The 23,895-nt window shown below is 31.4% G+C and overlaps 2 protein-coding genes across 2 annotated transcripts in view; one reads left to right on the top strand and one right to left on the bottom strand.

The window, feature by feature from the left end:
• Positions 1 to 3,779: 3,779 nt before the first annotated feature.
• Positions 3,780 to 15,731, bottom strand: LOC127710277 (ADP-ribosylation factor-like protein 16). Its single transcript, XM_052216058.1, has 5 exons — positions 15,599 to 15,731; positions 13,672 to 13,724; positions 7,701 to 7,820; positions 6,228 to 6,343; positions 3,780 to 4,910 (listed from the first exon to the last, which is right to left on the bottom strand). The coding sequence occupies exons 1-5, from the start codon at positions 15,663 to 15,665 to the stop codon at positions 4,742 to 4,744; spliced, it is 525 nt and encodes a 174-aa protein (XP_052072018.1). The 5' UTR covers positions 15,666 to 15,731; the 3' UTR covers positions 3,780 to 4,741.
• Positions 15,732 to 15,916: 185 nt separating this feature from the next.
• LOC127710271 (hepatocyte growth factor-regulated tyrosine kinase substrate-like) overlaps positions 15,917 to 23,895 on the top strand; it is a 30,759-nt gene continuing 22,780 nt past the window's right edge. Inside the window, exons 1-4 of the mRNA XM_052216048.1 lie at positions 15,917 to 16,029; positions 19,101 to 19,185; positions 21,069 to 21,144; positions 22,785 to 22,877. Of these exons, the coding sequence (XP_052072008.1) occupies positions 15,990 to 16,029; positions 19,101 to 19,185; positions 21,069 to 21,144; positions 22,785 to 22,877 (294 nt within the window). The 5' untranslated portion in view covers positions 15,917 to 15,989. The remainder of the gene's footprint in view (positions 16,030 to 19,100; positions 19,186 to 21,068; positions 21,145 to 22,784; positions 22,878 to 23,895) is intronic.

Here is a 23,895-nt window from a genome sequence, read left to right as displayed (position 1 = left end):
ACAGGATACAATCACAACAAAAGAAGAAAATACATTTATTTTCAGATCACATGGAAATCTCAAATATGGTTAAATTACAAACAATACTGGCAAGATTGTGTACAAAAATTTGATTTTTGACATAATAGAATAATGACAACTATTCAAGACTCTTTCCAAAATTTGTAAACAAACTTTCACTCCAATTATATACACACATTTCACCCCATCATCGACTAACTCTAAACTAAAAATTAATAGAAAATATGCATTCAAATTTTTGACATCATATTGTTTCCACAAAAATCTTAAATTTTGTTGGACAATTTCATAAAAGAATAGTGACAGTTTATAAACTGAACAATCAGACTATATAAATAATAAAATCCCTATTCAAATAACAACCCTTACTCCACCAAAATTGGATTGGGTATTAGAATATTACTTCATTAAAATCCATGATGAAATGGAATAAAAAATTACATTTCTATTTTTATGGGAAAACAATATACATAAATTTTGTTAAAAAATCAACACATTCCTAAAGGGAATTGTATTCCAAATTTTTATGCAAATACAGAATAAAAATATAGCATCTTTGCTATATCATAGGTACTGGTGCAAAAGAAGGACATGTTATTTAAAGTTCATTATATGTTTTTCAATCCAGTCTACTAAAATATTACAACTATGAAAATCAAATAAAGTTGGAAAACTATCAGCAGTAACACAAGGACTGACGTACATGCTTCAATATAAATAGATGCTTTGTCTATGTATATATCCCTAATTTTTCATAGTGGCATATGGAATTTATTTGGAATCCAGTTGGGATTGATACATGACATTACAATCAGATATGTTACACATCTACCATCCTCTGTATGGCCAGTTCAGGGAAACTAACACTGAACTATTTCCACTATCTTTATATAGAACTTCAGAGGAAATTAGGACTTTGATGGAATTTAACTAAGCAAAAAAGTAATAAGAACTTCAACACTGTGATCTTTACAATGCAACAGCTTCATTATGCTTCCAATCTTCATTAAAAGTATATACAAATACCCCAAAATAACCTTTTTACTTTATTTGTAATTCTCTACATATAAATATCTTTTTCTTCAATAGTTAATATGCTTTATAGTATTTATCTAACTTTAAAAGTGAAACATAACACATCTATACAATACAAATGTGGCGAGCTTTCAACATATTAAAGTACAAATATCTTTTAGGGTGATATAAATAGTGATCATATTTTGAGATTCTTAGCACTGACAAAAATCCACACTATTAATTAATTTGAGCAGGTTTGCCAGGATTATAAAATACATTCATTTATTAAGTAATCATTAAACTGAAAAGAGAAATCCTTATTTATTGGTTGTAATTGTTAAGAAATACATTCAAAAATTTTCTTGAAAAGTCACATGATATTTATAGTAAAAATAACATGTGATATGAATAACAATGAGACAACAATCCAGCAAAGACAAAAAAGTAGAGAAAGTGAATCTATATGTCTATGGGTTGCTGTATAACAAATTGCTTGATGACCATTTTTCATTCTCTCAGTTGTGAAAAAAAATCCTACTTATGGCGGCCCTAAAAGGGCCATCAGCAAAAAATAAATAACCAACAACAAACCCATTTCTTGTTTTACCTATAATGGTTACTTGGAAAATTTAAACCACTGTAGCTCCCATGTTACTTCACTCAATTGCCTTTTTGTTTGACAATCATTATTAGTATAAAGTTGGTAAGTAACAAAAATCTTGTAGTTCAAGGAGTTAAGGAATTGAAAATTGATTTCAGAATTAAGAATTACATATGATGTTGTCTAATGTTCCACTATATAAGATAGGATCAAAACAAGACATTTGTATTAAGTATTGTGTACAATTTATCTGTTCCTAAAATGTTTAAGATAAATCCTGTTGTCTGATAGGTCATTGTAAATATTGTGATGTGCTAAATATCTAAAAAATGTATGACAAAACTGAATTAAAGAGCTAATGTAAAGTTTTGGGTCAAGCTATGTCCCTGCTTCAATTTTTGTTATAGATTTCTATTGTATCAAAATATAATTGAAAATGGTTTTTGAAAAATTATAATTTTTTTATCTTAGTTTCAAACTAGATCAAATATAATTATGATTGTTGTGTATTTAGTTTGTACATTTACATGGACTAGAACGTCTATTAAAATAATCAAAATAATAATGATTTTAAGGTAGTTTTTAGCTGTTTCTGGTGAAAGTGTAAAGTCAGTTTTTGTTGTTTTTACTTTGTATATTTTTTGTTGTAACCAGAAGTTATTTGTAGTTATTGCAAAAGAAATGAGACTTTTCCATAGATTCACTTGTAGGTTACCTGTTGATTTAAACTTTTGTAAGTTCTGTTGTCTCATTGAATAAATATAATACATGTAGTTATTGTTCTCTGTGGATACTATTCAATGGGACCTTTAAATTTCTTCTGAGAGAAATCCATCAATCATTGATTAGTTTACCTTAAGAAAAAAAAGTCATCCACTTAATAGATGAAAATACATGTATCAACTCACAAAACTGCATGTGATATTGTATCTATTCAATATCAATAATATATTTTCAATCTGTTCAATATAAACATATTTAATCATAAAAAGTTGATTTCTGACAAAAATTGTAACATTGTTCCCATTGAAATTTGTGTTTATTTGTGTTTGATTACTCAAATAAATCTAGGAAGGCCTTATTTTATTTGTCAAACACACACACACACAAATTCAATAGGTACAATGCTGAAAATGTTGTCAGAAATCCATTTTTTATGTTTAAATCAGTGTTTATATTGAACAGATTGAAAATATATTTTTTGTATTGAATAAATACAACATCACATGCAGTTTTGTGTGTTGATACATGTATTTTCATCTACTTAGGAGAGCATTTTTCTTCAGGTAAATTAATCAATGAGTGATGGATTTCTCTTAGAAGAAATGTAAAGGTCCCAGTGAATAAACTCCACCGAGAACAATACCAATTGCATTCTTTCAATGGGACAGTACATTGTCCAAAAATTTAAATCGATGCAGGTAAAGCAAGTCAAACCAGGGAAATGTTTTATTTCCTTCGCAAAAAAAATAAATTGCTTCGCCCAGCACAGCTGGATACAACCGCAGAGGTCCAACCCTGAACAGTTGGGGCAAAAATGGACACAATATTCGCGCTTGATACAGATCTGAATTTGGATTGTAATTAAATATTTGACACATAATAGGTTTCTGACACAGAATAACTGTAGTCATAGAACTTAGAATTGGTTATATGATTTGAATTTATATTCAATTTTTTGCTTTTGAGCAATACACTATGCTGTTGCGAATTGACCCCCCTTTTTTTTGCTTATGTGCAATACACTATGCTGTTGCGTATTTACCACAATCAAAACGTTGTGTTTGGATTAACTCCCTTACACTGCTTTTAAATTGTCTTAATTGTCCATTAACCAGGAAACCTTTGTTTTTCACCCTTTTTTGCCCCTAATTCCTAAACGGTTTGAGCCATAACCCCCCAAAGCAAATCCTAACCATCCCTTTGTGGTATGGAAACTTGTGGTATAATTTCAGAGAGATCCATACACCGTTCCACAAGTTATTGTCTGGAAACTAGAAAAAATGCTTATTACGGCCCCTTTTTGGCCCCTAATTCCTAAACTATTAAGACCATAACCCCTAAAATCAATCCCAACCTTCCTTTTGTGGTAATAAACCTTGTGTTTAAATTTCATAGATTTCTATTTAATTATACAAAGTTATTGTCCGGAAACCAACTGTCTTCGGACGACGCTGACGACGACAAGATACCAATATACCAATATACAACCGCAAAATTTTTTGTTTAATGTCCAGTGTCAAATATTTCATGGATATTTAGGACGAGAATGATTCTGAGTTCAGATTAAAGGCACTTAAAATACTCATCACACATGAAATGTGCATATTCTAACCAATAGTTGGCCATTTCAGTGGAAAATTCTAGTAGGATTAGAATGAATAATCATCATTTTCTTAGAATGTTGTGCATATGCAGGGAAAGTCAAGATTCCACACATCTCTTGTGTACAACCAGTCCTAGAAATGAAAGATATAGAAAAAAGGATATGTATGTCACTAAAACTTTTTTTAACTTCACTGCAGATTGCATTGAAAGTAGGCACATGTTTTGCTCTCATGATAAATTAGTATTAGATTCATTTAATCTATTAATTTGTTTTCTTAAATATTACAAAAATTATACCTAAAAGTAATATCTGTGACAATAACTCCTAATGGTGTGTATCAACATTTCCAATGGTGTAGCCATGTTCATATCATACTAACATATCATAAAAATGTGTAAATCTGTCATAAGATAAAAGACTATTTGTCCAAACAAAAACTGTATTATAACAAATAGACAGACAAGTACAATATAGTGTACTAATGACTCTATGAATGGAGGAGTTATATTTCAAATGCCCAAATAAAACTTTGAAATACTGGTATTGTCTTTTTCTGAGTTAACCTAAAAAAGGTTCACAAAAAAATTGAAAATTACAACATAAGTTTTGAAGAGAACTACATATAAAAAACTTTGATACATAAAATCAAATGTAGATACTTTAAATACTATTTTGTATTAACCCGTGAAACAAGGTTTTTGAATATGAGTTCATAATTTCATTAACATTTTTCTAGTCACAATATAAAAGTTTCCTCCTAAGAAAAAGTATCATCAACTCTTAGGTGATGCCTGGTGAACCCATTCTATTACTTCTGTCAATCCTTTACCATTAAAGGCACTAATTTCTAAGATACTAATTTGATGTTTTGTATTCTGTCTAATATCGTCTATTCTAATCAGAGATTCCACTTCAAATCTTGATAAAGCTAATGGCTGATCACTGTAAAGTATAAAACAATTATGTAAATATCTATATATGTGGATAGTTGTCTCATTGGCTATCATATCACATCTCCTTATTTTCATACTAACCAGTAAGTAATGTTTGTCATTTTCACTTTTAATCTTTTCCATTTGAAAAATTGTAATAATATATGCACATTCTCATAACATGTTTAACTATCTAATATCATCATAATACTATGTGCAAGTTCATATTATTATTTTTTTTCATTACATGAACATGATGAATATCTTACATTGTATTATTGTATGTAGGTCATGTATGTAAAATATGAACTATGCTCAAAATGGGCTCACAAGGAGCATAATACAATATAAGACATTAATAAGACAATAACAAAAACTATTAGAACTGAATTTTAATGTGCGTATTGTTATGCGTTTACTTTTCTACATTGGCTAGAGGTATAGGGGGAGGGTTGAGATCTCATAAACATGTTTAACCCCGCCGCATTTTTGCGCCTGTCCCAAGTCAGGAGCCTCTAGCCTTTGTCAGTCTTGTATTATTTTTAATTTTAGTTTCTTGTGTACAATTTGGAGTTTAGTATGGCGTTCATTATCACTGAACTAGTATATATATTTGTTTAGGGGCCAGCTGAAGGACGCCTCCGGGTGCGGGAATTTCTCGCTGCATTGAAGACCTGTTGGTGACCTTCTGCTGTTGTCTGTTCTATGGTCAGGTTGTTGTCTCTTTGACACATTCCCCATTTCCATTCTCAATTTTAAAGAAAAGAAAAAGCAGTTTGAACATCATGAACTACACACATATATAACTATATATAAATATACGTTCAACAGTGTTTCCCTCCTTCTCAGGTACACCCCAACATGAAAAATTTCCTAAAATAAATTGGCAATGTATTGGATATTTAACTTAACTGCAAAAGCCACCAAGGGACAGTGCTGCATGGCAAGGTGGGAGATAGACTCACATGGTATACATGAATGTAAAATAGATAACTTGGTTATGGTATTATGAGCAGATGCACAAACCTGGTATGTCATCCTCGTGCCTGATGCAGAAGGGGTTGATACATATTGTAAGATGACCCAACTGCAAGAGGCACCAAGGGACGATGCTAAATGACATGCCCAAGTTTTTATAGTACGAAATAGAAAAATACTTAAATATATATGGGAATAACTCTGATTGTCAATGATAAGATAAATACAAGAAGGTACATTATTATGTATATATAAGACTGAAATCCTCTCTTTTTATCTTGTAGTATTTTGATGATCCTAGCATCTTTACCACAAACATTTGTTACTCACTGAGCACATAATCACTAACCTTTTATTCAGTAAAAGCAATATCGGAGTATTCTGAACAGCAGTGTTATTAAGCACTGTCAGGAATTGTATACATGAGGCTGCTATTTGCAATGTATTAGATATGTCTATCACAAACTGTAAAAAAGAATAAACTGTTAACACAGAGATATGTCTCGTTCGCCTTTTTGTTATTTTGATAATGCTAATGTTGAATTTAAAATAGCAATACTTTAACATGTAAGTTATGAAAATATTCAAAGTCAGTGAACCATGACTGAAGGTACAGGGCTAAACAATCTCCATGGAAATGAGCTGTACCAATGCTAATAGAACTGCATACCAAATACCACAGACTTATCATAAGTTGTTCCTTTTATTAACAAACCTAAACACAAACATTAACTTGTAAACTATGTAAAAGTTTCAAAGTCAAAGAACCATGATGAGGGTGTTGGGCTATATAATCTCCATGGAAAAGAGACTAACAAATGCCAATACATTTGCATACCAAATATCATTGACTTAACATTAGTGGTTCATCTTAAACTGATCTAATCACAAACTAATACATGTGAACTAAGCAAAAGTTTCAAAGTCAATAAACCATGACTGAAGGGTATGGACCAAATGAGATGTGCTAATGCTTATACAACTGCATACCAATTATCATTGACCTACCACTAATGGTTCCCCTTAAACTGACCTAATCACAAACTAATACATGTAAACCAAGCAAAAGTTTCAAAGTCAATAGACCATGACTGAGGGGCAGGGCCAAATAATCTCCATGGAAATGAGATATGCCAATGCTTATTCAACTGCATACCAAATATCATTGACCTACCACTAGTGGTTCCCCTTAAACTGACTTAATTTTAAACTAAGCAAAAGTTTCAAAGTTAATAGACCATGACTGAGGGGCGGGACTAAATAATCTCCATGGAAATGAGATGTGCCAATGCAAATACAACTGCATACCAAATATCATTGACCTACCACTAGTGGTTCACCATAAACTAGACCTAATCACAAACTAATACATTGTTGACGCCGCCACAACAATGATGCTGATATATACATGTATAAGTTGATCCAACTTATCCCTCACATCTTAATGTTTTGGTTGTGCCACTGAGAATGTTGCTTTTTAAAAGGCATCATTAACAGTTTCATACTTTCTTCTTTATAACTTTCACACTACATGCACTTTGCTGTATGTACTCTGTGTCCTATGGTTCTCCATGGTTCTTGGACATGTAATGACATCTCAATTCATTCACAGTGGAGAAACTTTGGGAAACTTACAATTTTTTCTGAACGGATAAAAGTAAATACTGGTACAAGCAATATAATTAGGGATGAACACAGAAACAATAGAAAGAAGGAAAATATATATCCAAACTTCATCTTAGAACTATAGTAAATGTAGATGTAACCTTCATGTATGCTACCAAAAAAATTTTCACTACTGGTATTATAAATTCCTACTTACAATCAATGCTGTTAAATCTTTAAGATAACTGTTCCATATAGGACACATACAACCTCCAACCTCTCTTATAACTGTCTCTTGTTTCTTACCAATAGGAACATTCACCAGATTTGTACCTACCTATTTATCAAAAAATTAAATTTATCATAAAATTGACATTAAATGTAGGCCTTTGGGAAAACAATGTATTTATGGTTAAACTTGATTACTTTGCTTTTGAGGAATGCACTCTAAAGGGTGTCCGATACAGTTTCACGTTATATTGTCATTTTTATACGACCGCAAAAATTTTTGGTATGACGTTGGCGTCGTCGTCGTCCGGCGTCGTCCGAAGACACATTTGTTTTCGCACTCTAAATTTAGTTTAAGTGAATGGATCTCTATGAAATTTTACCATAAGGTTCAATACCACAAAAGGAAGGTTGGGATTGATTTTGGGGGTTATGGTACCAACAGTTAAGGAATAAGGGGCCAAAAAGGGGCCAAAAATAAGCATTTTTGTAACTTCCAGACATAACTTGTGTGTTAGTGTATGGATCTCTCTGACATTGTACCACAATGTTCCATATCACAAAGGGAATGCTGGGATTGATTTTGGGGGTAATTGCCTCAAAATATTAGGAATTAGGGGCCAAAAAAGGGGCAAAAAACAAGCATTTTTCTAGTTTCATGACAATAACTTGTGTGAAAGTGTATGGATCTTTCTGAAATTGTACTACAAGGTTCCATATCACAAAGGGAAAGCTGGAATTGAGTTTGGGGGTAATTGCCCGAAACGTTTAGGAATAAGGGGCCAAAAAAGGGGCCAAAAATAAGCATTTTTCTAGTTTCCAGACAATAACTTGTGTTCAAGTGTATGGATCTCTCTGAAATTGTACCACAAGGTTCCATATCACACAGGGAATGTTGGGATTGATTTTGGGGGTAATTGCCTCAAAATTTTAGGAATTAGGGGCCAAAAAAGGGGCAAAAAACAAGCATTTTTCTAGTTCCATGACAATAACTTGTGTGTAAGTGTTTGGATATTTCTGAAATTGTACTACAAGGTTCCATATCACAAAGGGCAAGCTGGAATTGAGTTTGGGGGTAATTGCCCGAAACGTGTAGGAATTGGGGGCCAAAAAGGGGCCAAAAACACATTTTTCTAGTTTCCAGACAATAACTTGTGTTCAAGTGTATGGATCTCTCTGAAATTGTACTGCAAGGTACCATATCACAAAGGGAAGGCTACCACAAATATGTGTAAAAATTATTTTTGGGCCCCGTTGTACCACAAGGTTCCATATCACACAGGGAATGTTGGAACCTTGTGGTACAATTTCATAAGGGGGGTCAAAAAATTTGGAGGGGGGGATTTTTTTTTTTTCCTTTTTTTTTCTTTTAAAATTTTCCATTTTAAGTTGGTTTTTTCTGATTTATATTTAAAAGCAAATAATAATGATATGGTAGGAGATACACACCAAACATAATGTGTAAATTATTATATAATAAGTATTGTGCAATAGCAAGAAATTTTCAATTGCACAGTATTGCACAATAGCAAGAAATCTTCAATTGCACAGTATTGCACAATAGCAAGAAATCTTCAATTGCACAGTATTGAGCAATAGCAAGAAATATCCAATAGCATCATATTGCGCAATAGCAAGAAATTGTTAATTGTGCAGTATTGCGCAATAGCAAGAAATATTCAATTGCACAGTATTGTGCTAAAGAAGATACTTCGTATAAATTGCTTATTTCTTGACCAATTTCAATGGGGTTTTATTCTTGAATTCTTGGGGTTCTTTAATATGCTGAATCTAACCGTGTATTAAGTTTTTGGATTTTGGGCCCCGTTTTTAAATTGGTCCACATTGAGGTCCAAAGGGTCCCAAATTAAACTTTGTTTGATTTTATCAAAAATTGAAATATTGGGGTTCTTTGATATGCCGGATCCAACCGAGTATTTAGATTCTTAATTTTTGGTTCTGTTTTCAAATTGGTCTACATTAAGGTCCAAAGGGTCCAAAATTAAACTTAGTTTGATTTTAACAAAAATTGAATTCCTGGGGTTCTTTGATATGCTGAATCTAAACATGTACTTAGATTTTTGATTATGGGCCCAGTTTTCAAGTTGGTCCAAATCGGGGTCCAAAATTAAACTTTGTTTGATTTCAACAAAAATTGAATATATGGGTTTCTTTGATATGCTGAATCTAACCATGTATTTAGATTTTTTATTTTTGGGCCCCGTTATCAACTTTGTCCACATTGAGGTCAAAAGGGTCCAAAATTAAACTTTGTTTGATTTCATCAAAAATTGAATTCTTGGGGTTCTTTGATATGCTGAATCTAACCATGTATTTAGATTTTGGATATTGGACCATAATAGGTGAATGTCCAATTTAAAATTTTTAAGTTCTTAGACCACATTTATTCTGTGTCAGAAACCTATGCTGTGTCAAATATTTAATCACAATCCAAATTCAGAGCTGTATCAAGCTAGAATGTTGTGTCCATACTTGCCCCAACTGTTCAGGGTTTGACCTCTGTGGTCATATCAAGCTGCGCCCTGCGGAGCATTTTATTGATTTTTGGCCCAGTTTTCAAGTTGGTCCAAATTGGGGTCCAAAATTAAACTTTGTTTGATTTCAACAAAAATTGAATAAATGGGGTGCTTTGATATGCTGCATCTAACCATGTATTTAGATTTTTTATTTGTGGACCCTGCTATCAAATTGGTTCATATTCAGGTCAAAAGGGTCCAAATTTGATTTCATCAAAAATTGAATTATTGGGGTTCTTTGATATGCCAAATCTAACCGTGTATTTAGATTTTTAATTTTGGGTCCCGTTTTTTAAATTGGTCTACATTAAGGTCCAAAAGGTCCAAAATTAAACTTAGTTTGATTTTAACAAAAATTGAATTCCTGGGGTTCTTTGATATGCTGAATCTAAACATGTGTTTAGATTTTTGATTATGGGCCCAGTTTTCAAGTTTGTCCAAGTTGGGGTCCAAAATTAAACTTTGTTTGATTTCAACAAAAATTGAATATATGGGGTTCTTTGATATGCTGAATCTAAACATGTATTTAGATTTTAGATTTTTGGCCCAGTTTTCAAGTTGGTCCAAATTAGGGTCCAAAATTAAACTTTGTTTGATTTCAACAAAAATTGAATATATGGGGTTCTTTGATATGCTGAATCTTACCATGTATTTAGATTTTTTATTTGTGGGCCCGCTATCAAATTGGTTCATATTGAGGTCAAAAGGGTCCAAAATTAAACTTTGTTTGATTTCATCAAAAATTGAATTATTGGGGTTCTTTGATATGCCAAATCTAACCGTGCTTTTAGATTTTTAATTTTGGGTCCCGTTTTTTTAATTGGTCTACATTAAGGTCCAAAGGGTCCAAAATTAAACTTAGTTTGATTTTAACAAAAATTGAATTCTTGGGGTACTTTGATATGCTGAATCTAAACATGTGTTTAGATTTTTGATTATGGGACCAGTTTTCAAGTTTGTCCAAGTTGGGGTCCAAAATTAAACTTTGTTTGATTTCAACAAAAATTTAATATATGGGGTTCTTTGATATGCTGAATCTAACCATGTATTTTGATTTTGGACATTGGACCATAATAGGTAAAAATTGAAGTTCTTAGACCACATTCTTTCTGTGTCAGAAACCTATGCTGTGTCAAATATTTAATCACAATCCAAATCAGAGCTGTATCAAGCTTGAATGTTGTGTCCATACTTGCCCCAACTGTTCAGGGTTCGACCTCTGCGGTCATATCAAGCTGCGCCCAGCGAAGCATTTTATTATAATTTTGAAATATGTTGTAGGCCTCGGCGAGTTATAAAAGAAATCACCAAATAAAACATAGGTCACTGTGCTTGTTTGGTGAAAATTGGGGACTTTTGCACTTTTGTAAAAAAGTTTAGCAAACTTATAAAAATTTTGGAGTTGATATTCTTCATCATAAATTAATAAGATTGGATTCAATCTGATGCTGTGATATGTGAAAATAAGGAGAAAATAAATTCTTGCAAGAATGACTAGTTAATTAAAATTACTGATAAGATGCTTAAAGTGGAATATTTTTTTACCTGAAAATGTGGAAAGCGAGGGGTTCTTATATTGTCATTTTTCTCCTTTTTCTATATAAACTGTCTTTTGTCATGCTTACTCAAAATAGCAAATAAAAAATATATGTCACCGTGCTGGTTTCGAAGATAAATCGCAATTTATTCTAAAATTTGCGTCACCCCTTGGTAACCTCAACGTTAGCGCGAAAACGCACGACGTTGCTTGCTGACAATTTGGACGTCTTCCACCAATTATCCCTGTAAGACTATCGTGACATTTTTCAGGTGTATACATAATTGCTTATAAAGAGCGACCTCAAGAAAATACAATTGTTTTCGAAAATAAAATCATGTGTATCTTAAATTCTGTTTTGTTTGGTGGGCTGCTGTTTCATTAAATTACACTCCCCCCAAATCATCCTTTTATTCACATTTTAATCTCTTTTTTTTCAATTTCATATTTATCCATAAAATCAAACTGTTATTTGGGTGAATGTTTACAGTTGAAGAAAACTTTACAATAGTTTAGAAATTTTTCATTATTTTTGATCTGTCAAAAATGGTTAAATTTATATCTGGAAGCCGGGACATGTTACCTATACATCCCCCATAATTTTGATTTTGGTTTTTGTGTCCTTTTTATTCCTCTCCCAAATTTCAACATGTGTACCATCCGAAATTACAATTTTAAAGCAAGTCACTAAAAGCATTTATAATCTGGTTAGTAAATGTTCAGAAATATCACATAATGTTGTAGAAACCTCAAGGTATATATAGATGTGATGATTTAAAGACATTAAAAAAGGGCCATCAGTGTGTAATAAATTTATGGAAAACTGGTCCTACTTTTTTTTGTTTTGTACTATTATATTGGCATACTTTCTCGTTGTAATAACCAGTATTTCATGGGTTTTTTTTGTTTTTTTTGGTAAAAGTTTGGATTAAAATCGGAATACTTTACTTATAGCCTAATTTTGATATTAAATAACTATACATATTTTTAAAAGTTGCATCATCGTTAATAATGGCGGCATACCATTATTACCGCGTCCTCTCATATTTGACATAAATAAATGACATAAAATGTTCGATAAGGAAATTTAATTCTTTTGAAGTGTTGATGTTTTTCATAAAAGGGATTACAATGATTAAAACTGGATAACACCAAAAGGGTCAGTCATCTTGAGATTGCTCACTATACGATATAGTGTTGACTTCATTGTTGAAGACCTCACAGAAGCTTCAAGACGAGGAACCGCAGAAACAGTTATATGTGTTTAATTTCTTATGATTTTAATAGCCATTTATCCTGTGGATATATACCCAAAATGTTAGAATCAAATGCACTTATCTCAAGGGCGTTGAATTTAACGTATGTGAGAAACATAGATACGGAAAATTACATGCAAAACGTCCCACCGAAAGTGACGTTTTGCGGGAATTCGAACACCTAACGTCGCGCCAAGAGTTAACTCCCTTGAAACTGTATCGGATACCCTTAACAACTGAAACACTCTGGATCATGGTTTTCAATGACTTGCAGTCATACATCAGATATTAACCATGATGCATTAACCTCAATGAAACCAAATTATTTTTTAAAAAATAAAAATTAAACTGATCTATTTCCATGTTTTTACTGACCAACTTGCTAAAAATCACCAAAAGTTAGATAATTCAATAATTTTAATATCCAATATATATACAAACTTGACATACTCTTGAATCAAAGTAAATGGTGCATGAAAAGTATGACATAAGAAAAATTCAAAGAATGCCTCCAAATATATTTGGAAATGATTTCATTCCAAAATATTTTGAGGTAATTATCAAAACATAGTTTGACATAATATAGTGTAAAGATTAATTAAGCTTTTTTTTATACATCAGTTTACTCACTGTAGGAATAGTAGATGGGATCTCTCCAAGTTTATCAATTTCTTTAACACTATCTATGCAGAAGTTAAGGAATGATCATCCAACAAATGACAAAAATTTTCCAGCAAATACCAGACATGCCAGATATATTAAGTATGTATAGAAAAAATAAAGGATTTAAAAAAGTGGATAAATTCATCCAAAGCAAGCTAAGACAACCTTTGTAGTGTTAAGTATGTGGTATTAAAATAGAAAATTGAATTTTCAATGCAACAATGAAGAAAAGTATCGAAATCCTGTACCCAAATGCCTGTGGTATTAACAGAAACAAGTCATCCATTAATTCCTGGTATTTATTCATTACTCCTGTCCATACATGAGTTTAAAAACTTATGCAGCAGAAAGTGTTGAATATATGAATTGATGCTATAACCATCTTGATACCTTATAAGGGTTGCCCACTGTAAATTATTCTTAGTCCTTACATTTTTTACACTAATATATTATCAAATACATTGTACAAGTAAATACTTCTTACATTTTTAATATATATACAAATTATTTGTACAGTCAAACCTGCTATAAAGGTCACATCTGTTAAGCAAAAACCTGTCTTGTCAGGTCACTCTCTCTTCTTGTTCCGTTATAATAATACCTATGTATTTAACACCAAGTATTACCCTGACTGATTGGTCTATTTCAGAAATAGTCTCTCTCTATGAAAGATGATGGAATTTTGATTTTTCAGAATCTTTTAGTTTAAAAATATTCGTGTATAGACAAACAGGTGGAATTCCTTACATTTTTATCAAATTTCTGATAGGAAAAACAATTTGGATTTTGCATATCTTCTATTAGGGTGTTACAGGAATCCTCCTAATTTGTACATTTTAGTACCTTTGAAAACTTGTACTCAACCACCTGATTTTCACCAAGTTAGACACCAACCCATACATCTAGCAACCTAAACTTATACCAACACAAAGTATAGCAACCTTGCCAACCGGTACCTAATCTTTTTATATCATTTTATTCGCATTATTCTTATACAAAGTATTATTGTATCACATAAAATTAAATATTAAAAGACACAGATTCATTGATTAAATATTAAGGCAATTCAGTAAAAAAATGTTTACTTATAAAGTAATAATTATTCTTCAATTTTTACCATTAGAGGACTGGAGTGCATGCTGCAACTTGAATTATACATTTAGCTACTTGTACATTTGTACATTCAAACTTTTCCTCAAAGCTGTAAACTGTATAATATAATATGCATATTGACCATGATTTTTTATTTATCAAAACTTATATACATGTAAATAACAAATCTAATAATATAAGGAGGTTATTGTGTTCAATTCTCATGAACATATAAATTATCTTAGATGTAGATATTTTTAATCAAATAATTACCCGAACATATTCATTATCTTAGATGTTGATATTTTTAATCAAATAATTATCCTCATATTTCAGCTGTCAAAAAAAGTTGTAATATTATTGATATGTAAAACGCTTGAACTGACTGAACATGTTGAATGAAATTGAACTATTCAAATGACACATACCATACAAAATATCACAGGAATCGGAAATTCTATCAATAATAAGGTATAGGGCATCTCAAAGATTGTCTGGCAACTATTTTTTATAGTTGACCGACGATCTTTGAGATGCCCCTATGCATTATTATTGATAGAATTTCTGATTCCTGTGAAAATATCGACCAATTTCAAGTTCTTTTTTTATGAATGAGTTACACTTGTTGACCTGATGTTAATCAGCGTAAATGACGTTCATAGAACTATTGACTCTATTTCTGAAATAGCCCATTATGCTTTAAATACATGTAACTATAGTGATAAATTTTATTTTTGAGGTGTTTCAACTTCTGTTTTTACTCCTGAAAGATATGTTAATACGTTCACAATCTAAAGGATACGAAAATTCTGAAGTCTTTTTAAAAGTAGAGTCTTTCCAACACCAGTTGGACCGATGACCAAACACATTTTAATCACATATCAGTATCATGCTTTGAATAAGGTGTTTTATTGAAAACAGTTGGAATGTTTACATCGCTTACGCCCATTTCGATGAACATCCGGTGTAAACGAAATACATTGTATTTTAACACAATACATTTTTTTATCATCAAAATAATAATTTTATTTCATGAAAAATATTTCCGTGAGGATGAATTCAACATTAATAGAACAAATCAAAATTTTGTTATGTGTAATTTGTAATACCACAAGGGATGTCATCAACACTTGAGTCACGGAAGTTCACGAAGAAGGAGACACCAATTTATCTGCGCTAATAAATTAACCAAAATGTTTTCAGGATCATCAGCTGGGTTTAACAGGGCTTTAGGTAATATAGCAAACCAAATATTCAATTTAATTATTCTAATTTACAAACATCAGTTTTCACAGTGGTTATTTAACTGGATATAGATGTATATGCGAATCGATTTTTTAATCTGACTGACATGACAGCATGCAGCAGTTGGCAGAGCAGACTAAGAAGTTGTGTGACATTAACTACATATTTAGTGTACACTGTTGAAAAATAGACCATGTTCTTGATATTGTACAGTGACTCTGACCATGCTGACTGACACATAATTTCTTTCATCATGAGTACAGTATACTAGAATGGAAAGGTCATGTAACTGTAACATTTCCCCCATCAGCCATTTTTCGTTAAAAGGTTATGATATAGAGTAAGGGAATGATGTTGGGTTGCTATCTCTTTGACACATATTCACATGACACATCTTCTTTAATTCACTTCCTGGTCTTTTAACAATTAAACTTTAGTGCCACTGGTAGCGACACCCATATAAGTATGTTCAGACCAATTTCAAGTTTTTTTTTTTTTTTATGAGTTATATTACAATGGTTGACCCAAAGTCAATCAGCGTAAATGACGTCAATTGAACCATCTATTCTTACATACATTGTTACTGTGACATAATAACATAAGCATTGTGACATAGGAAATGTATGGGAAATTGCACTAATTTGAAAGTCATCTATATGCGATGCAGGACGTGACGGCCATACTGCCATGACGTCCATAGGATGAAACGGCCATACCCCGAAAAGATGAAACGGCCATATGACAAAAACGGCCATACTTTGTGAAGACGTATCGTCCATGGTTTTTTTTTTTTTTTTATATAGATGTTATATATGAATTATGTTGATACTTATAGATGGTTATTATAACTTTTAGATAAACTTTACTGTTTTTATATTATTTATCATGTTTAATTTTGTTATATCATTTGTTTAATCATTATATATATATCGTAAATGAATGTGTTTACGGGTAATTTGTTATGTTATTGGAAAATTCTACAGTAGTCTCCGTCTTGGAAAGATGTTCAGCAAATGGAATGACTCTAAACTATAAGAAAGAAAAAAAAATACAGAATTATTAAACTATGTACTGTCTGAGGATCATGACAAATATAACTCGAACTTGATGAACTGCCTTCCTTAGAGTTAACCTTAACACTGAGTCCTGTTTTAAATTTCACCAAGACTGAGATTGAGAAGATTTTTATTGTTTAGAATAATATATTTTTTACAGATATAATAAAAAGATCTGTGACATGTGCTTGTATTTATATATCGTCATCGACAGCGACAGTCAACATTCCTACAGTTTAAACTTCATATAAAATAAGATGCCTTTATATCACATTACAATAAAAATGATTCTTCAGAAATTGCTTATAACTGATAATGAAGAAATAGTCAATATACTTACATAATATGGCCCCAACAAGTTGTAAACACGAGTGATGATGATCAAGCAAAGATAACTCTTACAAGAATAAATAAGATCTCTTGTACAGAAAAAAATACTACAAAATCATATTAATGATATTATTATGAATAAATACTTATTTTATTATTATATTTTATGCTATAACCTCAATAAAATTTTTTTTTTAAAGTGTGGACGATACGTCTCACAATGTGTGGCCGATATGTCCCATGGACGATGTGACGGTATGGCCGAAACATCCCATGGCCGTCATGGAAGTATGGCCGTCGCGTCTCGAAAGCATCTATATGTAATCAAGATATTCCACACATTATTGACATAAAATTATCCATCAGCATTGATGATTATTAACTGTTGTGCATGCATGGGATAGTTATGATTAAATGACTAATATTAAGATAAGGTTTGTGGTTTGACACTGTGAAAAGTTGACATTTTTTTTTCATCTAAATTAGATCTGGTATACCAGTGACTGAAGTTTAGATTTTGGTATCTGAATTTCCATAAGAAATTATACATGTTATTATTTTCTGTGAATATCAAAGGACCAAAACTAATTAAATCACAAAAAAATGGTTACAGGGATATAGATTCTCACCATTTTAACAAAATGAGAGTATCTTGTTTTGTATTCCTGTGGATAATAATGATAAAGATTATGTGATGTGGAAGTACCTGTATCTCATTTCTTTTTCCTGTGGGATAAAAAGTCATTTAGAATACTACATATATATGAATATAAAACACCAACTAACTTGTACAACAATTTTTGTTGCTATATAAAAGTGCATATAAATGTAACACACTAGTGAATACATATGAATCTTGCATATAGAAATAAGTGTGGTATGAGTGCCAATGAGACAACTCTCCATCCAAGTCACAATGTGTAAAAAGTAAACAATTATAGGTCAAAGTACAGCCTTCAACACGGAGCCTTGGCTCACACTGAACAGCAAGCTATAAAGGGCCCAAAATGACTAGTGTAAAACCATTCAAACAGGAAAACCAACGGTCTAATCTATAAAAAACGAGGAAACGAGAAACACTTATGAAGCACATCAACAAATGACAAACACTGAACAACAGGCTCCTGACGTAGGACAGGTGCATACAAATGCAGCGGGGTTTAAACTTTTTAACAGATGCCAACCTTTACCCTAACCTGAAACAGTAGTGTAACATTACAACATAAAAAGACACACTATAAAATATCAATGGAAATGGCTAACCTCGATCAAAAAGACATATAAACAAAAAAAAGTAAACATACACTGAACCTAATAAATTTGATCTATGACACAATATAAATACAATATTAATAAAAAAAGATGTAAAACAATGTCAAAAAGATAACTCTAACCTGGGACAAAATGGTGTTAAATGAAATAAAGTACACAGGTAAATTTAAATATAATAATTTTGATGTTTAGGAGTACGGAAATATTTTTTACAAAATACATACATTTGTTGTTCACAGTAAGAGTACAGAAGTGAAAATTTATCGTCATACTAAATACTTATCAAAGGTGGTACATTTTAAAAATAATGAGACGAGATATAACACAAAATAAGTAAACATTGAATAACAAAAATGCATTTCAAATTGTGTCAACAGGTCAAATTAATGTTTTATTTTCCAGAGAAAGCAACCAGTCAGTTACTTTTAGAACCAGACTGGGATTCTACTATGCAGATATGTGATATCATCAGACAAGGAGACGTGCAGTAAGTACATTGATAATGATCACTGAAAGCCTCATTAAAATAGAAAAAAAAACTGATGAAATAAGTAAAAACAGTGTCAGGTATTCTGAAAATTCAAGATGCATGTAAAGACATATTTGTTTAACACATGGGCTAGACAAGTTTGACCCAGGCATAGTTTTCAGGTTTCTCAGAAAGACAAATCCAAGATTCCTTGACTCATGGAAGTCAGAACACTATTTAACTCTCAAGTTTCTGATAGAAAAACTCTGGTAAACCAAAATTGATGAGTCCCTTGACTTGCCTCAATTTCTCAAAACAATTTTTAAGAACCTTGATTCTTCTATACCTGTAGACTAACAAATAAATCAGCTCATCGGGAGACTTTTATTAACATGCCACTGTTCAAATGGGTATTACAAAAAAAGAAAGTTTGAATATTTATTTTTGTCTCTTTCAAAACAAAATGTTAATCTACATGTAAACCTCAGGTAATTGATCTCCATGCTTTTTATTCAAAATTTGAGGCCTCTGTTAAATTTATAAGACTTTCATGTTCACTTGATGTATGAAATAATTACAAGGTGTGCATGCATATATATCTGGCAGAGTTTATCTAACCTTGACCTTATTTGTATGACCAGTTCATTGGACAAAGATTAGTTTTCTTAGGTTAGGTTAGGTCAATTTCTGAGATACTATAAGATATATGGTAACTATATTTGTTGTATATGATATGCTTGTAAGGCATACATTTCCATCTGACAGAATTCATCTGACCTTTACCTTATTTAGATAGATCATTGATAAAGATATTTTTTGTCTCGCCTGCGAGACATACAGGAATACTAGGTGGCGGCGGCAGCACAAGCTATTTGTATAAAGCTTTATATTTCAGAAAGTAGAAGACCTTGTGTGCAGATACCTTATGTTACAAAGTTTCGTCTGTAATGTGTTCATTGTCCTTGAAATAATTTTCATGGTTCAGTGACTATTGGAAAAAAATTATAGTTTTTTTGTCATGTGAATTTCTCACTTATTATGAGTAATAGGATAACTATATTTGGTGTATGGATTCCTTGCAACTTATACATGTCTGTCAGACTGAGTTTATCTGACCTGAACCACATTTCATGGATCAGTGATCAAGGTTTAAGTTACATGATTAGATCTGTTTCTCAGATACTATAAGCAGTAGGTCAACTTTATTTGGTGTATGGAATGATTGCAGGGTGAACATATCAGTCTGGTAGGTATAATCTGACCTTGACCTAATTTACATGGCTCATTTGTCAATGTTAAGTGTTTGTGTTTTGGTCTGTTTTTCAATCACCATTAGCAATATGTCACCTATATTTGATATATTGAATAATTGTAAGGTGTATATGTCTGTCTGACAGGATTTATCTGACCTTAACTTCATTGCCATGAAGCAAAGCAAGCGAGTGCACTCTTGTTTGGTAAAACTTGATGTATAACTGTTTCCTCAAACACTTTCATTGATAACTTTAATCATTAATATCAATAGAAGGTGAGACATTTCAGTGTGTTCATTCTTGTTAATTTTTATTAGTTAAATAAAAGAAAGGAAAGACAATAGAGTGTACAGTAAAATCAGTTAAGATATCGCCCTTTACACTTTGATATCGGTTTTACAACAAACAAAAAAAGGATAAGTGAAGCAATCCTAAATAATAGAATATCTGCGAGTGGAAACATACATGTATATGTACTTTCAGAATAAATCTGTATATTTGAGATAAATATTAGTAAAAGCAATGACCAATTTAATATTTCTAACCTTCAGCCTGTTGTAAAAGTTTTTTTTTAATAATGACAATAGATATAATTTAATTGTTATTAGATATAATATATATTCTAAATAACATATTCTTTCATTACAGGCCTAAATATGCTGTTGCTGCTATGAAGAGAAAGATTTCTGCAGAGAATCCTCATGTTGAAATATATGCCTTGCAGGTAAATGTATATTTTTAACAGGGTCTTTTAATTTGTTGGTTTACAAATTATTTATAAGAAAAAGTCGGGTCTGTCAATCAGGGAAAATAAACAATATTTTTGGTGTGTCATTTTGTCAACATTTCTTAAAATTTAGTTCCAAATATTATTGCTAAGCTGTTATAAACATACTATGCATGCCATAGTCATATAATTTTGTAAAAAAGAGGGTATGTCCACAGAAAAACAGGAAAATAAATGGTCATTTTACAAACGAGAAAAAACAGCTACATATCACTTTTTATTAACTTCCATGAATTGTGAGTTTCAAGCACTCAAAAACAAGTGAAATGAAATTTGCAAACACTTCTCACAAAAATAAAACGTTACTATATGTGTCAAATAATGAAAAAAACTTGTCCACTGGAAAGACAAGGATATCTGTTTCATCCTTTATCAGGAAATGCTGTTTTTGATATCCAAATGGACAGACAATTTTTTTTCAATCTATGAAACAAGAAAATTCAAAATTGTTTGTGGATATCTCTTACTTTTAACTTGATGTCTTTCACATTTGGACAGGTTCATTTCATCTATGAGATGAAAAATCATACAGAATTAAGTCAAATAAGGAAAACGAACTTATTGTAATGGGTTTTAAATATAAGTTTAGTTTGATTTTATTTTTTTAGAACGCAATGTGTAATTATTTCTGTTAATGTTTAACATGATGAAATAATGCATAAAATGCTGCTAAGCAGATATTTTTATTTAAATTTCAGAGATAATGTATTTGTTAGGGTCGGCAGGAAAAAAAAAGCAAGAAATGTCAAATTTTTTTTTCCTTTCTGAAAATCGGAAAAACAGGGTCTGTGGATCTATAATCCAACAAAATAAAAAAACCTCGCCTAAGGCTAGTTTTGTTGAGAAAAAAATGGTACAGATTTCTTTTATGACATAAAGTCCTAAAGGCTTCTGTAATTTAAAAAAAAATAATTAATTGAAAAAAAAATACTTCACTTAATGTACAGTTTTTACTACAATAAAAGCCTGAATATTTCTTTTCAAACTTTTGCTTCATGTTTCTGAAAAGGTTGCCCTTTAGTTCCCATTGTAGATACATTTTGTTAATGGACTTGAGAAATCTTTGTGAAAATAAGTCCTGTGTAAACAAAACTAAAATTAATATGTTTAAAAATGTATTTATTAGCATACCATTTGATAAATAAAATATGATTGTTTGAGTTTAATGCCAATTGACATTATTTGATATCTAAATGGGTACCTTGCATGCAATCTCACTAAATGAAATGTATTTACTAGAGACTCAAAGGAAAATTTCGAAATATGGGAGCAAATTTCCAAAATTTATTTTTTCAGATTTTTTATATTGATAAAAAAGGAGATATGGTGTAAATATCTATGTAAACCTAAAAGTTATCAAAACACAGCTCGAGGTCAACAATTATTTAGATACCAAAAATTTGTCCCAGTATGGAGAGTATATTTTAGCATTTTTTAGTGTAAGAAATTCCACTGCAATAACTGTGTATACCTGTTGTACATAAGCTACTTAGTTTCACACATTTTCAAAGCTGTACATTTTTTCATATTTAAATCATCTGTTAGTCTGTTACTACATTATGTTGATATATAAATAGGTACTTGAATCCTGTGTAAAGAATTGTGGATCATTGATTCATGAAGAGATTGCAACTAAAGAATTCATGGAGTTTTTAAAGGACTTGCTAAAGGTATGACACATTCTGTATATGTATTATATAATGAACTGATTTAGTTTCCTGCTAAATAATATTGGTTCATCGTAGTTTACTACAATGGTCATAAGCAGTGATCTTCCCAGGCTATTTTAGCGCCGTGGCACCACAATGCTATAATTATTTTGAAGATGCTATTTTTTTCTTGCTTTTATACATTACAGCAAAATTGATCAGTGTCCTAATTTTCGAACTTTCATCTAATTACTGCTATCATGATCATAAAAATTATATCAACTTTAACTGTAATCCCTTCAAGTCGGACCATAGAGGCTATTAAGAGTGATTAAATAGGTGTTAATTGCCCTTTGAATGATAACTGTTATACAAGAATGACAAGGGAACTTATAGTTTACAATTCCATGTTTACTAGCTGTCTACATGTTATTTAAAAGTTTGGAAATTTTGTTTAAAACATTTTGCCAGTTTAATTCAAACTTTACCTGAATTTTCCTTCTCATGTTTGGGTTCAAAAATATTTTATATAATCCCAACGCCCAAAGTGATTGTTGGCTTCTAATGCTGCATTTACCATACAGCATTAACAATGACATCTGTTAGTGTTTCTATGAATGAATAGAAGTAGTAGTGTTTCTATGAATGAATAGTAGTAAAAGATGCAATAACTATATATTTTTTCCAAACTTCTTTCAGAATTAAATTTAACAGTTTCATTGATCATGTTGATTGTGCAAACTTATCAATTAAAATAATAAAATTGAGAATGGAAATTGGGAATGTGTCAAAGAGACAACAACCCGACCATAGAGCAGACAACAGCCGAAGGCCACCAATGGGTCTTCAATGCAGCGAGAAACTCCCGCACCCGGAGGCGTCCTTCAGCTGGCCCCTAAACAAATATGTATACTAGTTCAGTGATTATGGACGTCATACTAAACTCCAAATTATACACAAGAAACTAAAATTAAAAATGATACAAGACTAACAAAGGCCAGAGGCTCCTGACTTGGGACAGGCGCATAAATGCGGCGGG

This window comes from Mytilus californianus, unplaced genomic scaffold (assembly GCF_021869535.1).
Source record: "Mytilus californianus isolate M0D057914Y unplaced genomic scaffold, xbMytCali1.0.p SCAF_7, whole genome shotgun sequence".
In the NCBI taxonomy this organism is placed as follows: domain Eukaryota; kingdom Metazoa; phylum Mollusca; class Bivalvia; order Mytilida; family Mytilidae; genus Mytilus; species Mytilus californianus.
The sequence above is the reverse complement of the archived record's forward strand: the minus strand, read 5'-3'. Positions and strand labels throughout refer to the sequence as shown.